The 16,791-nt window shown below is 38.3% G+C and overlaps 2 protein-coding genes across 4 annotated transcripts in view; one reads left to right on the forward strand and one right to left on the reverse strand.

Moving 5' to 3' along the window:
- The window catches only part of LOC119739819 (regulator of G-protein signaling 12-like), a 28,947-nt gene extending 21,730 nt beyond the window's left edge, over window positions 1-7,217 (forward strand). For all 3 annotated transcript variants that reach the window (XM_038214904.1, XM_038214902.1, XM_038214903.1), the window contains 5 exons: window positions 380-503; window positions 1,272-1,362; window positions 1,861-2,003; window positions 2,713-2,890; window positions 3,035-7,217. In XM_038214904.1, the coding sequence (XP_038070832.1) occupies window positions 380-503; window positions 1,272-1,362; window positions 1,861-2,003; window positions 2,713-2,890; window positions 3,035-4,623 (2,125 nt within the window). In that variant the 3' untranslated portion in view covers window positions 4,624-7,217. The remainder of the gene's footprint in view (window positions 1-379; window positions 504-1,271; window positions 1,363-1,860; window positions 2,004-2,712; window positions 2,891-3,034) is intronic.
- A 932-nt stretch (window positions 7,218-8,149) lies between these two features.
- LOC119739822 (coiled-coil domain-containing protein 125-like) lies at window positions 8,150-16,704 on the reverse strand. Its single transcript, XM_038214907.1, has 11 exons — window positions 16,078-16,704; window positions 14,439-14,524; window positions 14,205-14,291; window positions 13,019-13,090; window positions 12,401-12,486; window positions 11,954-12,036; window positions 11,598-11,713; window positions 10,916-11,026; window positions 10,549-10,738; window positions 10,137-10,294; window positions 8,150-9,601 (listed from the first exon to the last, which is right to left on the reverse strand). The coding sequence occupies exons 1-11, from the start codon at window positions 16,535-16,537 to the stop codon at window positions 9,485-9,487; spliced, it is 1,566 nt and encodes a 521-aa protein (XP_038070835.1). The 5' UTR covers window positions 16,538-16,704; the 3' UTR covers window positions 8,150-9,484.
- Between the last annotated feature and the right edge of the window lie 87 nt (window positions 16,705-16,791).

The following is a 16,791-nucleotide window of genomic DNA, read 5'->3' on the forward strand; positions in this document are numbered from 1 at the left end:
GGTTATGGAGAGCCCTTAGTTATGGTTTGAATCCTTAGTTATGGTTTGAATTCTTGATTATGGTTTGAATCCTTGGTTATGGTTTGAATCCTTGATTATGGTTTGAATCCTTGATTATGGTTTGAATCCTTGATTATGGTTTGAATCCTTGATTATGGTTTGAATCCTTGATTATGGTTTGAATCCTTGATTATGGTTTGAATCCTTGATTATGGTTTGAATCCTTGATTATGGTTTGAATCCTTGATTATGGTTTGAATCCTTGATTATGGTTTGTATCCTTGATTATGGTTTGAATCCTTGATTATGGTTTGAATCCTTGATTATGGTTTGAATCCTTGAAAGTAACCGATTTTGAAACTTGATTGAATTTCTTCAGGATGGAACTACCAAGCCACAGGGTCATCGGAGTCAAGTCTAAACCAACTAAGAAGCTGATTGAAGTCTTACGACCAGTCACACATAAATACAACCTGCAACTGGATGCTCTGGTGGTCCATCTGGTAAGTTCTGTCATTTATAATCTCGTTTTTTTTGTTTTTATGAAAATGATTTCTCTTAAACTCAACATTAGAAATGGGTTATACATAAACCAACATTTATCTTCATTAAACACCACTCTAAGCATTCCCCCGGGGTTCGAATCCAGCCGCTGGTCATATATTGTGTCCTTGGGCAAGGCACTTCACCCCCACTTGCCCCTCTCCACCCAGGAGTATAAATGGGTACCGGCATTAGCTGGGGAGTAACATGCGATGGACTAGCATCCCATCCAGGGGGAGTAGAAATATTCTCAGTCGTTTCATGCTACTGAAACGCCGGCCTGATGAGCCACATTGGCTCGGGACAGACTTTACTACTTTACTAAGCGTTCCCTGTCAACATAGGTGGTCAAATATTCTACCACGTTGTACTGGTTGTGTATGGTAGCAGTTGTGGGCATTTTCTCAGTGAGCGTTTGTATATTATCAACAACCAAACAACATGGCATGTAAAGGTTACAATTTGTGGTTTTCATGCAACCTGGAGTTGCATTAACACTTTCCTTGCCAAAATTCAACACCTATATTGTTTGGTTTCACAATTTTTTTCAAGTGCAAAAAAAAAAGCCCAAGAAATATTACACAGTGCAAAAAGTTCTGGAAGAAAACAAAATTCCCAGTCTGGGTTTTCTGTTTCCCTCCCACGTTTGGATTTGTCAGTCTTGGGAACTGGTATCAGACGAATGATCAACCCTCTGTCTGTTTTTTATATTCTCGTCATCATCCTAGAGCAATTCTCCAGTTCCACTGGACCTTGATATCACCGTTGCATCGTTAGATGGTCAGAAGATTCTGATTGAAACTCTGGAGCAGTATGGTGGTAAGTTCTTTTAAGGCTCTCTTTAAGTGAATGTGAGACATTTTGCAAATGGATATTAAAAAAAAATCTAGTCTTTTTTTTTTATAAATGAATAATGATAATTTACAACTTCTGTCTTAGCTTATCATGACATTAGTCTCTCATATTAGAGTTAGCGAAATGTAGAGATAATGAGAAGTCAGGCTGGCGCAGTGGTTTTCTTTGTCGCCTTCCACTTCTATGGCCCGGATTCAATTCCTGCCCTGGTCTACATGTGGATTGGGTTTTCAGTCCCTAACTGATTCCGTGGGTTTCCCCAGAATATTCTTCTGGGGTTTTACTCCCTCCTCTCTAAAACTGTAATTTCTTCTCATTGTTTTCTCTCTACCATGTCTACAGGTTTCTTCAGGCTTGCGAGCTACAGTGCCTAGGGCGCTTTTGAGGAATCCTTGGTTTCATTACCAGAAGCAAATGATAACAAGTACATGGTTTAACATTATTACATTTGTCTCTTGTCAGCTGGTAACTACCAGGCGCGGGCAAGAGTGGACCCAGCGCCTGTCGCTGTGCTGCACAAAGCAGCGTCGGACGAAAGCATCATTAGAAAGCAAGATGCTAGGCCTACCCAACAAGCGGCATATCACCACCGACGTCTCTCACAGGTACGTGCACCTGTGTATCATCCAGTAATCATTGTGTATCATCCATAAATGACAGGCTACTCTGACCTCATACATATACTTATCCCATAAGAGCGCTCTACAGCCAGCTTGTGATAGCACCTAGGGTGACGTCCAAATCTTTTGTTTAGAGCTATGGTCTAGGACTTTATCAAGTCAAGGCCAATTGGCAGCTCGAGCCCGCCCAATGATCTTGGTCCAGATTTCCTGGTCCAGCATGCAGGAGCGCACCTCCTCAGCGGTGACCAAGCCGGTTTCCCGTTTCAGCATGTCCATGAAGGAGAGACTTCTTCTCCCACGTGAGGCAGTGCCCCATGTCGGCTCCCAGAGAATGATTGGGTTAGCGGCCAGCTCCAAGTGAAGGATGCAATGTCCTGCAAGCTTGAGACAGCGTTCCCGGATCTTTTTCATCACCTTCAGCAAGCCAGCGTAGAGTTCTACATTCCTCATGTGCTCCTGCAACTTTATTGTATTACACTGTGTTTATTCACTGAAAAATCAGTCAAACCATAGAGGGCTCGGGCCGTTTCAGGCGCTACAGTGAGTAATAGGCAGGGCGGTTTGGTGCGCTGCAGTGATTAAAGAGTTAAAAATATAGACTTTCTTTTTGCAAATATTTTAAACAAGTCCTTTGACTTCGAAAAGTTTTGTAAAGCAGGCATTCATTGTTTACTGTTGCATTATTTTCCAGAATGAATTTGCCAGAGGAGACAAAAGTGCTGAGAGTGAAGGCAAGTCGGGGCATGAGGTCAAGGGCCATGAGGTCAACGGTCAAGTAGTCACCCTCAGACCAAGTAACTCGGATACATCGATACAGACGATGAAGTCGCAGCACAGAAGTTACAGACTGGCCAACAGTGATGCAGACGGTATGGTGGCTCCCATTGAGTTTGGAAATAAGTTTATCCAACAGATCTCTCTTTTTGTGTTGTGAGAAATTTGGCTGATTAAATAACCATCAGCTATAAGTAAGTATAAAATAATTGATTGCTCTTTTTTTTTTATCTTTCCAGAGTTGTATTCTATGCTGTCAAAGGCTCAACGTCGGAGAATGGACGACCAACGTGGTCTGACTATTCGTAATCTTGAACTGCCAGATTTCTTGAAGAAACCCAAAAAAGACACGGCGAGTAATCGTCCACAGAGTGCTCTGGGTACGCCTTACCAGAAATATAGACCAGGCGTCTCGCAGAGCAGCGATAAGAGTAAGAAATTCAAAGACAGGGCAGTGAGATGCAAGTCCACTCCGCCGGCGACTTACAAGGAGCCAGGTCTCGGGGAAGGGTTCATTCCATCGCACGTACAAGCTGAAGCTATATTCGGCGGTAGAGGGCGCTCTAGTGATATCACTCCGTTAACGTTCAACGATTCCATGATGGCAGTGGGTGACGGAAGGTACGACTTCGGTGAGAACTTAGATATGATCGACTATGCATTTGGTTATGATGGTGTTGCACATAATAATGACTTTCAGGCCAACCAGTATGATGATAAGTTTAGTCCCCGTGCTTATAACACTGATCCGTTCGTTGCCAAAGGGGGCGATAGAGGTCTCTCGCTAGAAATATATGACGGTGGTCTTGGTAACAGTCGTCATGGTAGTGAACAACATGGCAGTCATCCTCATGGCAACCAGCATCGTGGTGATGGAGATTACGATGACGTCTTTCAGGGTGTTCAGTTCAGCATTGGCCAAGCCCAGGAGTACGATTTAGATCGGACTTTAACTAAATCCACGTCTGGAAATGAGTCCATCCTGCCGCCTCCCCCTGATGAGCTTGATTACACGTTACGTCTTGAAGAAGCTAATTATTCTCCTCCTCCTCCCGTCATTCCAATGAACCAAGATCAGATGACATCATTAGCACACAGTGGTAGGATCACCCAAGGCAGCACACTCCCTGGTCACATGTCTGACCTGTCAAACCAGCCTCTAACAGACACAGATTCCGTTCACTTTGGTGACAGCCCTCTTCTTGACGATCCACTGTCCCCTCGAATCCCTTCACCCTCAACCCACGACCTGGTCATGACCCCAAATCCCGAGGAGGATTTTGACCACTCCCTTGGAGCTCATGGCCCTTTCTATGGGTTTCATCCTCAAGAAGATGTTCCCCAGTCTCCCATAGAAAGCCATCCATCAATGATCTCTTCAAGACCTGACGTTCTGAGGCCGGTTCTTGATCCAGAGAATATAAGTAGCTCACAGGAGAGCACCACTCAGCAAGGACTCTCACAATATAACGCTTCCTCACACGTAGCGTCTCAGTATGCCTCACCGCCCGTCTCTTCACATCAGGCTACCTTGCAAAGCTTCCAGCATTCACAGCAAGGTGCCTCCCAAGGTGGTGCCTCACAGGATGTAACCTCACAGAATGTAACCTCACAGAATCTAACCTCACAGAGTCTAACCTCACAGAGCACTGATGTACAGGAGAGCACTCCACAGCTTAGCTCCTTACAAGCAAGTAATACGACACCTAAGCCAGATATTAATCTTCAGTGGAAGGCGGCAAATCGTGTACAGCAGCAAAAAATAGATCGCGATAAATGGGAGACGGTTGTCAAAGACGGCCGTACAATGCGTGCAACGTTTGTGTAACATTGGAACACGCTGATATCTGTAACTTACCCTGATAGAAGTTAGTCAGAAAAAAACATTTAGACATACAGTGGTTTTGACTAAATGTAGTGACATGGTGCTTTCTTTATTTATAAGATACCAGGATATTTGTCTTCACTATTTCCGGCAGAACTGTTAACTGAAATAAATTGAGGAGTTTGATGTTTTGAGGTTGTTACCTGTAATGTAGATGCTGGAAGCGCCCGTAATCAGGATGAACCAAGTGTTATACTTGATTTCATTTTTGTAGGTTTTTGCCATACTGGGTCACGTTTTTGTTGTATATTGATGAATCACGTAGTCAGCTTACAATTATTTTGTGGTAATTTTTATATGATATGATTTTTATCTTGGATTTTTGTAACAGAGTGGACCGGTATAATTTGTTGTGGCACTTACGATTGTGGTTATTTTTTTTCTTTAATTTCCTGACATCTGTAATCATGTTTTAGGTGATGAGATGTTGCTGATCTTCAGATTGATTTAATACATTTTACTTCTCATTGATTATGAATTATGCGATTTGAGTTTTTAAGTAGACAAGTAGTGCTTTCAGATAAAAAAAACACACCGATATATCTTGTATATTTTGTAAATTTACTAGTATGCTGTACATGTAAAGCATTTATGTCTTTCATGCTAGAAAGTATTACTTGGATTTAAACCCCCCAAAAAGATCACCAACAATGAAATAATTTGTTGAAATTGGTAGAATATCTCCTGTGATGACCTGTCATCACAAAAATGAGCATAGAGTCAGACTTTTTTTAAGATTTGAAATATCTATCTGGATTCTGCAGAACCAGAGCTTTCCAATTGTACATGTATATGACATTTAGAGTTACTGAGTTTAGTAACAGAAAATATACCGCCAACTTAATTTAAGTTCTAATTTTTTATAGAAAACAGCATTTACAAATCCTTCCATTGTGTTACAGTGAATGAACAGTCGACTCACACAAATGGAATGAAAAGAGGTTTTCAAAATTTAGATTGGACCAAAAAAATTGCACAAAGGTAAAACAGCACTTCAAGATTAGGATTCGCCTGAAAATGAAATTTAAAAAATAGAACACACCTTTGGAGTGAAGTAGGGCAAAGCCAAAATTCAAACTGGCAATTTCCAACTCAAAGCCCATTTCGCAGTGACAGGTCACTTATGATAACTTGATAACACAAATCTTATTCATTCTTGGCAGCTGCAAGCCTGGTAGGTTTAACTATTTTTAATGGAATTCAGTAGGTATTAGTTGTTTTCATCTGGCGTCATGTATTCATTGAACCATGTGACAACACTTACATTGTAAGTGTTCCGAATCATGGTGTGGAAAAGCAAATCGTATTCACCAAGTTTAATTATTCATAGAGTGGGAATATATTTGTAGTTAAACTTGTATTTAAAATAGATTTTGGTTGATAGTATTGATGACGTTCACAAGTGATTGTTAAATTAGCACATGTTTTAGTTTCTTTATTTTAAACCATTTCCAATCTGGGTGCCCAAACAATGAGCCCACTTAAGACTTAAGATAAGACTTAAGATTTGAAGTGTTGTAAAGGGGTCAGTGAGGGTGGTTTTCAAAACCTTGACTTATCTCCGGGCTCCGGCGATGAACTTGAGGTTTGAAAAACAACCCTGCTTATATATTTAATTAATTCAAGATAGCTGTAGAGTTATTTAAGCTGTATTCCTTGTATGTAAATAGTGTTTGCTTTGAAATTCATATCTATACCAAAAATGTATCTATTCACAACATGGAACAAATATTTGAATGAAATTTGAGCTGTTCCAATGAAATGTAACATATAAGTAGTATTTTCATTTATATTGGAATGTTTTTAATTAACATGTATATAGACATATTTTTGTACAGCATGTGCGGTGCGTTTATAGATCATTATTATCACCATGGAAGTCCATACTAAGACTATCATCATGCAAAGTAGTCTTTCAATATTTTTCCATAATTATCCCAAACAGTATGCATGGTATGTAGACACCACCCATCTCTGCCTTGACGGGTTGCGCTGGCAAAACTTTTTTGTCTGATTTTAAAGTCTGATTTGGGCACGCAACTTTTTATATATTGAAGTGGACAGGGTGACATTATAGTCAGAAATCGGACGATTTCCAGCCGTTACTGAAGAATATTTGTCCAAACCAAAAGGGATAAATTGTGAAGTGAAATTGTAACAGATTCATATGTAAGTGGGAAACGAATTTGACTTATGGTCTTTATTGGTTGTGATATTTAATGTCAAATAGTCACGTCTATTTCACCCTCTGCAGTGTTTCTATTTTTCTGGTGAGGCTTTGGTTGATATCTTTTGAATGCTGAATGGATGGATAAAAGTCACCAATATATTTATGCCAAGAAACAGTGATCGTATTTTCATTCATACAAATCATAATTGGCACGCACATATATGCACGATATTGCATGATATTGTTTGTACAGCAGTAGATGTTCAAGCATATTTATCAAATTAAGGTAAAAAAAAATTGTAAAGTATATTATTTTGTAGCTTTTTAAAATGTTTTTATATAAAATGCATGTATATACTGAATCCTTTATATAGATTGCTTGACGAATCACTATTCAGCATTATTGTATCGATCCATACTAGAATAATTATTGACTTATTATTGGAAAGACACTTGTCATTTTAATGCATCTTGTGTGAGGCAAGTCACGGCAGTTGCTATGACCGTACAGTTCCCGTACCTCTGGTTAATTCAATGGTCATGACTTGGTCGTCAAAATCGCCCCTGAACATGTTGACAACAATAAAAGAAAGGTCGGTGAAACACATTTTTGATATATATTTAGTTGTTAATAGTACCTCAAAATTCCATACATTTTTGTTGGTCAGCAATATTATAGTTTGTACAAATCTTGCACAGCTCAGGGGCCTGGACACTGATAGGCAAGGGACATAATTATCGCCAACCAGGCCCCTGGGCCGATCTTAACTGTGCTTGTTTAATACCGGCCAAACACATATATAGTCCCATTCATAAATACCTTTGAGTCAAAAAGTCAAAACAAGTCAGAAATTATATATTTTAAACGATTTCGTTCAACAAGTTTATCTCAAGTTTTTTTAAACACTCCTCTAGCTATGTTATGGTATGTGCCTCTCACGAGTTGTCGTGAACATCTTATATGGAAATGGGCGCGATGTGGCACAGAACGCAGCGGTGCCAGTGTAGTGTGAATTTAGGACTTGCGAAATACGGACTCATTGGTAGTATTGCGCATGTTTACATGGTTTAAGTGAACATTGTGAACGTTTAACCAATAACAGGGTAAAAGGGACCAGATTTCATCGGCGTCCAAATTTCATGTGACTCCGGGAAAGTGTTTAAAACCAGCCAGCCCGTGTTTTATCAACCGTGACGGGCTCTTGACCACTAGGAATTGGTCAACGGTCTTAGGTATTTATGAATTCCATTTATACATGAACAAGACTAAGTTTGTATTGAATTGTCCAAATGTTAAGTAAAAGTGTAATATAATATAAATATCTTGTAATTAATAAACTCATTTATAGGTCCTCACCCATCTTCGGTTTTACCAAGACACATCACTATTAAATTGTGCCAGTTTGCTTCCACACATGTCAGTCTACTGAGTTCATTGTTAATTAATATGTTTTACATATATTATCTTGTTATACCTAGTAAGCTTTTAGACGTTAATCTTTGTTTACTCTCCACTGACTACGTGTCCAAGCACATAGTCTCTGCTTTCTGAGAGTTTGTGAGACTACATTCACAAGCTGGTCTGAATGAGACGCGAAACCCACACCCTCCAGTTTCATAGTGCACATGTCTAAACTTCTCTACCATTATCTACGTTTGTGTCGGGGACATAATTTGTCACTGATTGCATTACCTGCTGCTACATCAGATTTGAACTCAAGCCCCAACATTCAAGCTCATTCAGTGGTAAAATGATAAGACATCTCAACACAAAACAAATGGTCTTCTTCCGACAGGCCGAGCATACCGTCCCGAAGTCTCCCCCCCCCCCACCCGCAGTTCTTTTCAGAACCTTACTAACTCACAAAAGAGATTTGCAACATGGAGGCGTAAACTTAATCTTATTGCCGTCTTCAACCTGCAACCTTCAAATCTCAACAAAAATTTCAATAAGTTGTGAATAGTTAATAGTTTTAGTTAATATTAATAAATAGTTTTAGTTAATATTTCAGTTAATTGGCCTTTAATCATCTCTACCTGAAATATTTTGAATGTAAAGCATCTTTTGTGTGTCCCACAGTATTGCACAAGTACTAACTAAGATGGGACTGCAAATATAAATTACCGCTTTGTGTAAACTATTAAACCAATAAATATACAAATGGCCTTTTTGAATATCAAATTTTACATCAAATTTGTGTGACCAGTTGAAGGCACTACCGTAGTCATGGAAGATATGCGCATAAATTAGTAGTTAAATATATATACACAAGTGTAAATTCAATTAACAGCGAAATAAAAATATATGGAAAATTGTTGGCTTTTTTCAAAACATTTGGGTATTTCTAAGGGTATGGATTGGGGTCATATCCCAAGTCTTTTATGAGTTATCCTCGGACGATAACTTCTAAATTTTAGAATTTCATAACTAGCTTGTCAGAGACCTTGAAATGCACTTTACGAACAAAATCATACATGTAAATGTTATGTCCAGAAGGAAGAAGTAAAACTCAAGTCACAATTTCAGTAAAATTAATACAGAAAAAAACATAAAAACCCTGATATGGAAGGGATTTACATGAAGGCTCGTGCTTCTCGCGACTAAGTAGATTTCACAGGTTTATATTTCAAAGCTCATCGTTGGTTGTATTCACTCAGTTGCTTCATCGTCTTCTCTAGTTCTTGAGTCTTTCTTGCGAGCATCTTGGCAACCAAACGCTGATGAGCAAGTGCTTCTGTCTTGTCATTAAGCTGCACGAGAAATAATCACAAACACTGATGATGCAATCAAATTAAGAACGAAGTCAGGGAGATAATCACTTTATAGATTTATGCAAACATTGAAAGTGTTTTACGTTTGTAATATCTCATTTGGTGCCATATGTTGAATAGAGAATGCAAAATAGACAATGTTGAAATCATGTGTTTCGTTTTTTCATTAGAACATTACGCCTCTCTTTCGCTGACAAATTCAGCTACGCCATCACAGCAGTCAAAATTAATGAAGTGACTAAATTCCCAATAATTGTATAAAGCCATGCTTTGACTGGAGGTGATTGTTATGCCAGCTGTACCTACCAGTTCCCTCTTTTGTCTGTTGATGGAATCTGACTAGTTAGTGTTTACATGATGTGTTTTTTACTAGTCTGTATACAAATGCATGGCAGGGGAAGTGGAGGACATTTTTGACAGTCTGTGACTGATAAAACAATAGAAGGGTCTTGTTTTTACCTATCATCTTATTGAAGAAATAAAAATTAGGAATCTATTTTACCGAAATTCTTACCAAATCTGCTAGTGTGCCAATCAGATCAGGCAGTGGCTGACTAACTTGAACTGCTACACTCCTGCACGATGCACTGGTATCACTGGAAGTAAACTGATCGGAACTGTCATCCGTTCTGACTGATCCTGATCTGTAATTGTCATTTCTCTCAATGCACCCTATTGAAATAAAACACAGAACGCTGCATTACTCTGACAAAATCTAGCACTTGTACTGTTTGCTTGATTTTGGTAGAATCAGGATTTAAAAGCCTTAGCACAACGATTTTACTCCTTGTAAAACATGTAATATAACAACATTCCCTGACTTTTCCGTTACTTTTCCACGATAGCTTTAAATACCAGAATATTTCAATGATGTGGTGGGAACCCTGGCACTATTTGCTTTGGATAAATACAAAAGAAGCTCTTACCATTTTGAGTGCCCCTGTTCTTCCTACCGCTGATGGATTTATCTCGTCGCTGTGATTTCTTCTCGTCGTGACATAGTCTCTGAATTTGTTGACACAGTAGTGAGTTCTGGTCCAGCTGATGATCAAATGCCTTTGTAAATGAATCAGCTTTCAGAGTGACCGCTTCAAGATTTTGTCTCAGTTCATCCACCTGTGCAGACGACACACAGCATAGATTGTGTTTTAACTGCTTTGTTCTAACTGGGACAGACTAAGGCATGCATTGTACATTTCCAAATACGTAGCATATTAGCCATCCTTACACTGTTTTAAAAGAGATTAGAATATGTTGAATGAGAGGCCTTTTAAGCAATAAGATGCTAGTTACCTCATCTTTGAGAAGGTCATTTTCCTTCTTGAGTCTCGCCGCTGCTTTTGCACACCCACATGGCTCTGGTTTGCTACCACGGCATAAACAAGCTCCTAACACTCCAAATTGCTGTCAGAAGAAAGATTCAACACAATAAAATAAATTTAAGAATGTCGAACTTTTGTTCCTAGACAGGTATGTGAGGGGTCAAAGGGTGGGACCACTAGGGTGGTCAGTGGGTGTGGTCAGTGGGTGTGGTCACTCGGTAGAATTACTGAGTGTGGCTGTTGAGTGTTATTACTACTTAAGTGCTTTCAACTGATGCGGCTAATATACTGCATCTCAAGGAACGGTTACAAGGCTGGGAGATTAGGTATAAAGGGCATGTGTTTGAAGTCCATGTTTTTTAAGGGGGGGGGGGGGTTGAATAAAAAAGGTATAGAAATCAACACTTAAGGACAAAGGCATGACTGAAGCAATACATTGAGATTTGCACTATTGTCCGAAGTCAAACTCAGGGAAAATTTCAAAAATTTTTCTTTGTTATGTGTAAAATAAAAAAATGGATCTTGAATCAAATAAGGAATGGATGAAAAAGATTGGGTCAGCAGGGGTCAGTAGGTGATACAGTGAGCATATCGGAGGAATGAATTACTGAAACAATCACAGATAAAGCAGACAAATTGAAGTTAGCATGCACCTGTGCTAGTGAGTTGTGTAAGTAGGCATCGCTGGTTGAGGATTTATGTCTGTCATATTGCAAATGTTCCTTAGCATCCATCATAGCAAGGAGTTCATCACGCTCACGCATCAAAGCTACAGCATACATACACAAACATAAAAAAACACTGCATTGCAAAAAAAATCAAACGAAATAAAATAACGGCATGCACAATCATGACAATATCAAAAGCATACATACAGCAGTGCTGGTTTTTACAATTAAAGAAACTAAAATAATCAGAACTTATCATGCTGCCTTGAGCAAGTTGCAATAACAAAACTACAAAAAAACATTGTTCAATGAAACAAAGACAATATAGGCTTGAATTTTACCATGCTTTTCAAGTTGTGTCCGCCGGACTTGTTCCGATCGTGCTCGAAGTGTGGCAATGAGTGTCTCATTTTCAACACAAACCCTTAAAATAAAATCCAAACAGAGTATGTTCATTTAGACGCTACTTTGCTTCTCTCTCCACATCATTCATGTCTTATGTATACTTGGTATTTGCTGATGTTTTCATTAATAAAATTACAGGTTAGCTAAAGACCAATCCGGGCACGCAATCAATTCTATCACGAAGGCCCCCTTCAATGGCGAGGCGGAAGCATTGTGCTAGCTATTGTTCTGATAATCCATCACGGGGCAGCTGCTTTTTACAATAGCATGCACAGTGCTTTCTCCATTGAAGGGGGCCTCACGAGTGTACAGTGATGTTGTGCCTGAATTTGTCTAAGACTTAGTATTATGTTGAGATACAAACATTCAACACAAGGTCTTACCTGTTAAACCTATCAGCCCAGGTCTGCTGACTGAGCATTGCACATTCCTGACTTGTACTCAGATCAAACTGTAAGGAATTTACTTCCTATACAAACAAAAAATAAGACTGCATACATCAACACTCTCAAAAGTACATGTACAGATACAACAGATACGGTTGCACGTGATTCCATAGAGTCCTTATTTTCTATTCCTTTGGCTTGTTTTAAATTATTAACAAATTCCATGTCTTTTATATTGTGTAGCTCTTTTCCAATTTTGAATGCTTCATGGTTTGTATTCATCTTGTCTACATACATACAGGTTTCTGTCTAACACAAATTCCATCTATTTTTAGTGAGTTGGTAATGAAAAAGAGAAACTTTATCAAAGCAAACTGGTTGGGTACCAAAAACCATCTGCTTCTGTACTTAAATAATTTATTGAAACACCTTGGTTTATCTGTTTATAACTGGAATGAGATTGTCAATTAAAACGAAATCTGAAAATCGATGAAATGTTTGAAAGATACTCGTCTTTCTATACTGCTTATGTCTTCTCTCAGATTCAAAAAGTCTGATTTCAGATGAGAGTCTGAAAAGTCTCATGCCTGCTATATATTAATGTAATTGTCTTACGTGTTCCAGTGATTTCTTCATACTTCCTGCCTGCTGTACAGACTTTGTCTTCTCTTTGTTGATCATGACAGCCTGCAAGAAAATACACAAGCAGTAAGTAATCTATGATGAACATAGTTCAACATACGCAACAGTTAGAAACTTCACTGACTTCTGGAATGTTACCAGCTTGTCAAATTGTTATTTTTTTTAACAAAGCAGCAACAGAAAATGTGAAGCTCATGCAAAAGCAATAAGAAAAAAATTATATCACAAAATTTGACACATATCGGTTAATACACATTCTGTACACGTTTCACTTCATGCAACATTTACAACCAAAAAAGATACGTTACTTCATTCACTTTAAAAGGAAAAAAGTTGGGACAAATACATTTAAGGTGTACAATGTAGCATCAGAAAGTTTTGGAAGTGCTCAAAGCATTTGAAATTTAAACATAGTATTCTAAATTACACAACATGTACATGTAGCTATACCCCCATATATCCTGAAACCCTGCCCCCAAAAAGGTGTCAAACATGAAAAAAAAAACCAGTTTCACATGCTTGAGAACAATAAATGATCATGCAATGGCGCCACAAGAAAAACAAAAACACACAGAAATACCTAAAAGAAAATGTTTCAAACTCACATGTGCAAACTAAAGGCACATCAGAGGCATTCATTTGTAGATCAATGAATTAGAATGAGAAAACGTAACAGTAAACATATTAGGTGCATTACAATTTTCACGCGTGCACCCCTACATCACAAAACAAGCGAGTCCGTTGAATAATGTCCACATTCTTATAATCTTCAAGCAAACTTGAATCTTCCATACTCTATCACATCAAACAATATACTGCACACTTTCTATACATTTGTCACATGCACCTGTATTCACAGTACTTGGTGCATAATAGATTACTCCATAAATGATTAACTCAATCCAAAAATCAATTTTTGCACACATCTGTTGCTACCTCTGAAGTGTTCAAAATACACACTGATTTGTTTGGCCAACAACTTTGTTGCAATGCATGCACACTGTATACAAATGTAGTTTTTATGTGAGCATTTTACTGGCATTTTTGGTGGGAATGTGCTAAATTGAATTCTCACCTGTCAATTAATGTACATGTATTCAAGTATTTGTTCAATTTATGTTAATAACTGAAACAAACATAACCGATAATTTCTACGGACCTGACTTTGCAGTATTTTGATGGCTCTGTACTTGCTGTCAAGCTGTTTTCTTGCTGCCTCCAATTCACTCTGTAATACATTGACTTCCTGTTGAGAAAAATCAATTCAAACCATCGAAAATAAAGCAAAACAAAACTAAAGTTCATTTAAAGTTGACAAACACTGGTTTATCTATTCTATTGTTCTTTTGCAGAATGTCAAATAATGTCCTAATTATAATTTTTGATTTTGTACCTGCGTAGCTGCTTCAAGCTGAATGCATAAATCATTTTGATGTTCGCGAGTCCACATGCCATTTCCACCATCCCCAGATCCAGAACCTGACGGAAAAAAAATTGACGTTGAATATGTTTTGGTAATGTGTAATTAACTGACATTTTAACAAACATTTCATTCATATATTTATTTATTATTTTAACTGGGTAGCCCATTCAGCGGAATCCACTGGTCTCCCATGGGGCCCAGTAAAGAGAAGACAATGTGATGAAATTACAGTTTTTAGATGTGGGAGGAAAACCCAATAAGAATATTCTGAGGAGAACCCGCGGAATCAGACAGGGAATGACCACCCAATCCACATAGTGGCCCTGGCGGGATTCGAACCCGTGTGACAGTGGTGGAAGGTTGACTGCCCTGACATTGTACCAACAAGGTGATTAATTCATAAACCTGCACAAATTTACTTTTTTTTGTATATATATATTATTTTCTGTAATTATTAGATTTTATCAGAATTTCAGAATTTTTTTAATTTCTAAGTCACAAATTGTCATCAAGTGGCTCTCTGGTGCATTGGGTTTTTTTTTATCCTTCATTCAAGAATTATTTTTTTTCATCCAAATTTTTAATATAGAAAAGAATGTCAATGGTAAATGAATTATGAACCTTATTTAAATGATGGAATTGTGCACTGTATATCATTGATAATGTATTTTGTGTCTGATTGCCTTTTTGTCATTTACAATGGAATTGGGTCTGAATAACTAAGAAAAAGAGTGAGTGCATATTCACACAGAAACAAAAGAAATTCTTTACTTGTGTGTTCCTTTGTTCCATGGGCACTGAAGTGTGTGTGGATAAGTGTATTACTGTGTGGCAATGTAAACCCATTCTGTGGCTGCCTGCACGATTAAATCACCAGTCACACATACATGTACACCACTCCCTGCTAAGTGCTAGTACTATCACAGTCAGCACAACTCAATTGAACACTCTTCCAAGTACTTGTACAGCATCTTGAAATATCAGACGGGAAATTGATGAATGAATCAAAGGTGTGTGTTTCCAGTATCTTCCATCATTTCTGTGGTGCAATTTGAGCCGGTGAGTGATTGCAACCAAGATAATGACCCGTGGCTAGTACAAGCTTGTAAGAACCATTTTCCTTTCTTTTATTAACCAAATAATTAACTTGAAGCTTATGTCATGATATTGCATGGAGTTTTTGGAATGTTAAAATATTTTAATGATTCTTTTCAGCCAGTATTTATTGGTGGTTCATTTTTTTGGTGGCTGTTGTTGTTGACATCAGCTGCCTTGGGCCCAAACTATAGTTAGGATGCATTGAGACGATGCAGTGTAATATGGCAGCCCTATGTACAATATAAATACATTGTACTTTAGACTGTATGTGTGTTTGCATAATGAACAGCGCCCCTATGTGTCCAATGATTGATTAGGTCCGGCAACTTAACAAATCCCCACCCAAAAGCAATTTTTTTGTCTGCTTCAGACATGATCAAATATCAAACTGTAGAACAGTCTGTATTTCACAGCCAGAAATAAAGGATCAGAAATTACTCACTACGCACAAATATTAGACATATTATAAAAGTAAACTGTAAATGAAATTAAGACATTTGATGATTCGTACCACTGTTTGCTAGGAAATGCCTCAGAGTTGCACTCCTCAACATAAATGCTCTTAAACCTTCCAAGAAACCAGTCCTGCTCCTCGGCCTAGGATGATGGTTGCCATGGAAACACTCATCGCTCTGCTCAGCTTGTGCTTGTTGATGATTGTGAACGCCGTCTGGGCTAATTTGTGGTGCTGAATGACGTCTTAAAGTTGTAAATTCTTCTCCATCCACAGAGAAAATTCTATTAAGTGACTGTAAGCCCAGGCCTAGGCCCAGATCACGAACACCATCACCACCAGCGAACACGTCTACGTCTGCCTCCCCGGCCCCTGGCACATAAGACACGGCACCAGGCTTCAGTCCATGACCAAAACCTAGGTCCCCGTCGGTAAAACTGTGAACATCGTCAGCTTGCGATTCAGACTCATCCGGATCTAAAGATACACCAGAGCTTAATCGTTTCTTCGTTGCCATGTTAATCCATTAGTTATTAGCATTTGTTATCATTTTATAATGACGCATTTTAAGTAGTTTTCTGTTACATTTTACAACGTAAACGTACGGGAGATGGAAAGCCGTGCAACACCGAAGTCGGCTTCCGCGAGATGAAATCAAGGTAAAATAGTACGCTACTAAAAATGAAGTATTTCAATATTTTTTGTTAAAATATGATGAAAAATTATTTACATCTATTAAAATCGTATAAATTTTTGAAGAAAACTGTGAAT

The sequence above is a fragment of the Patiria miniata genome, unplaced genomic scaffold (assembly GCF_015706575.1).
Source record: "Patiria miniata isolate m_02_andy unplaced genomic scaffold, ASM1570657v1 HiC_scaffold_4, whole genome shotgun sequence".
NCBI classification, from domain to species: domain Eukaryota; kingdom Metazoa; phylum Echinodermata; class Asteroidea; order Valvatida; family Asterinidae; genus Patiria; species Patiria miniata.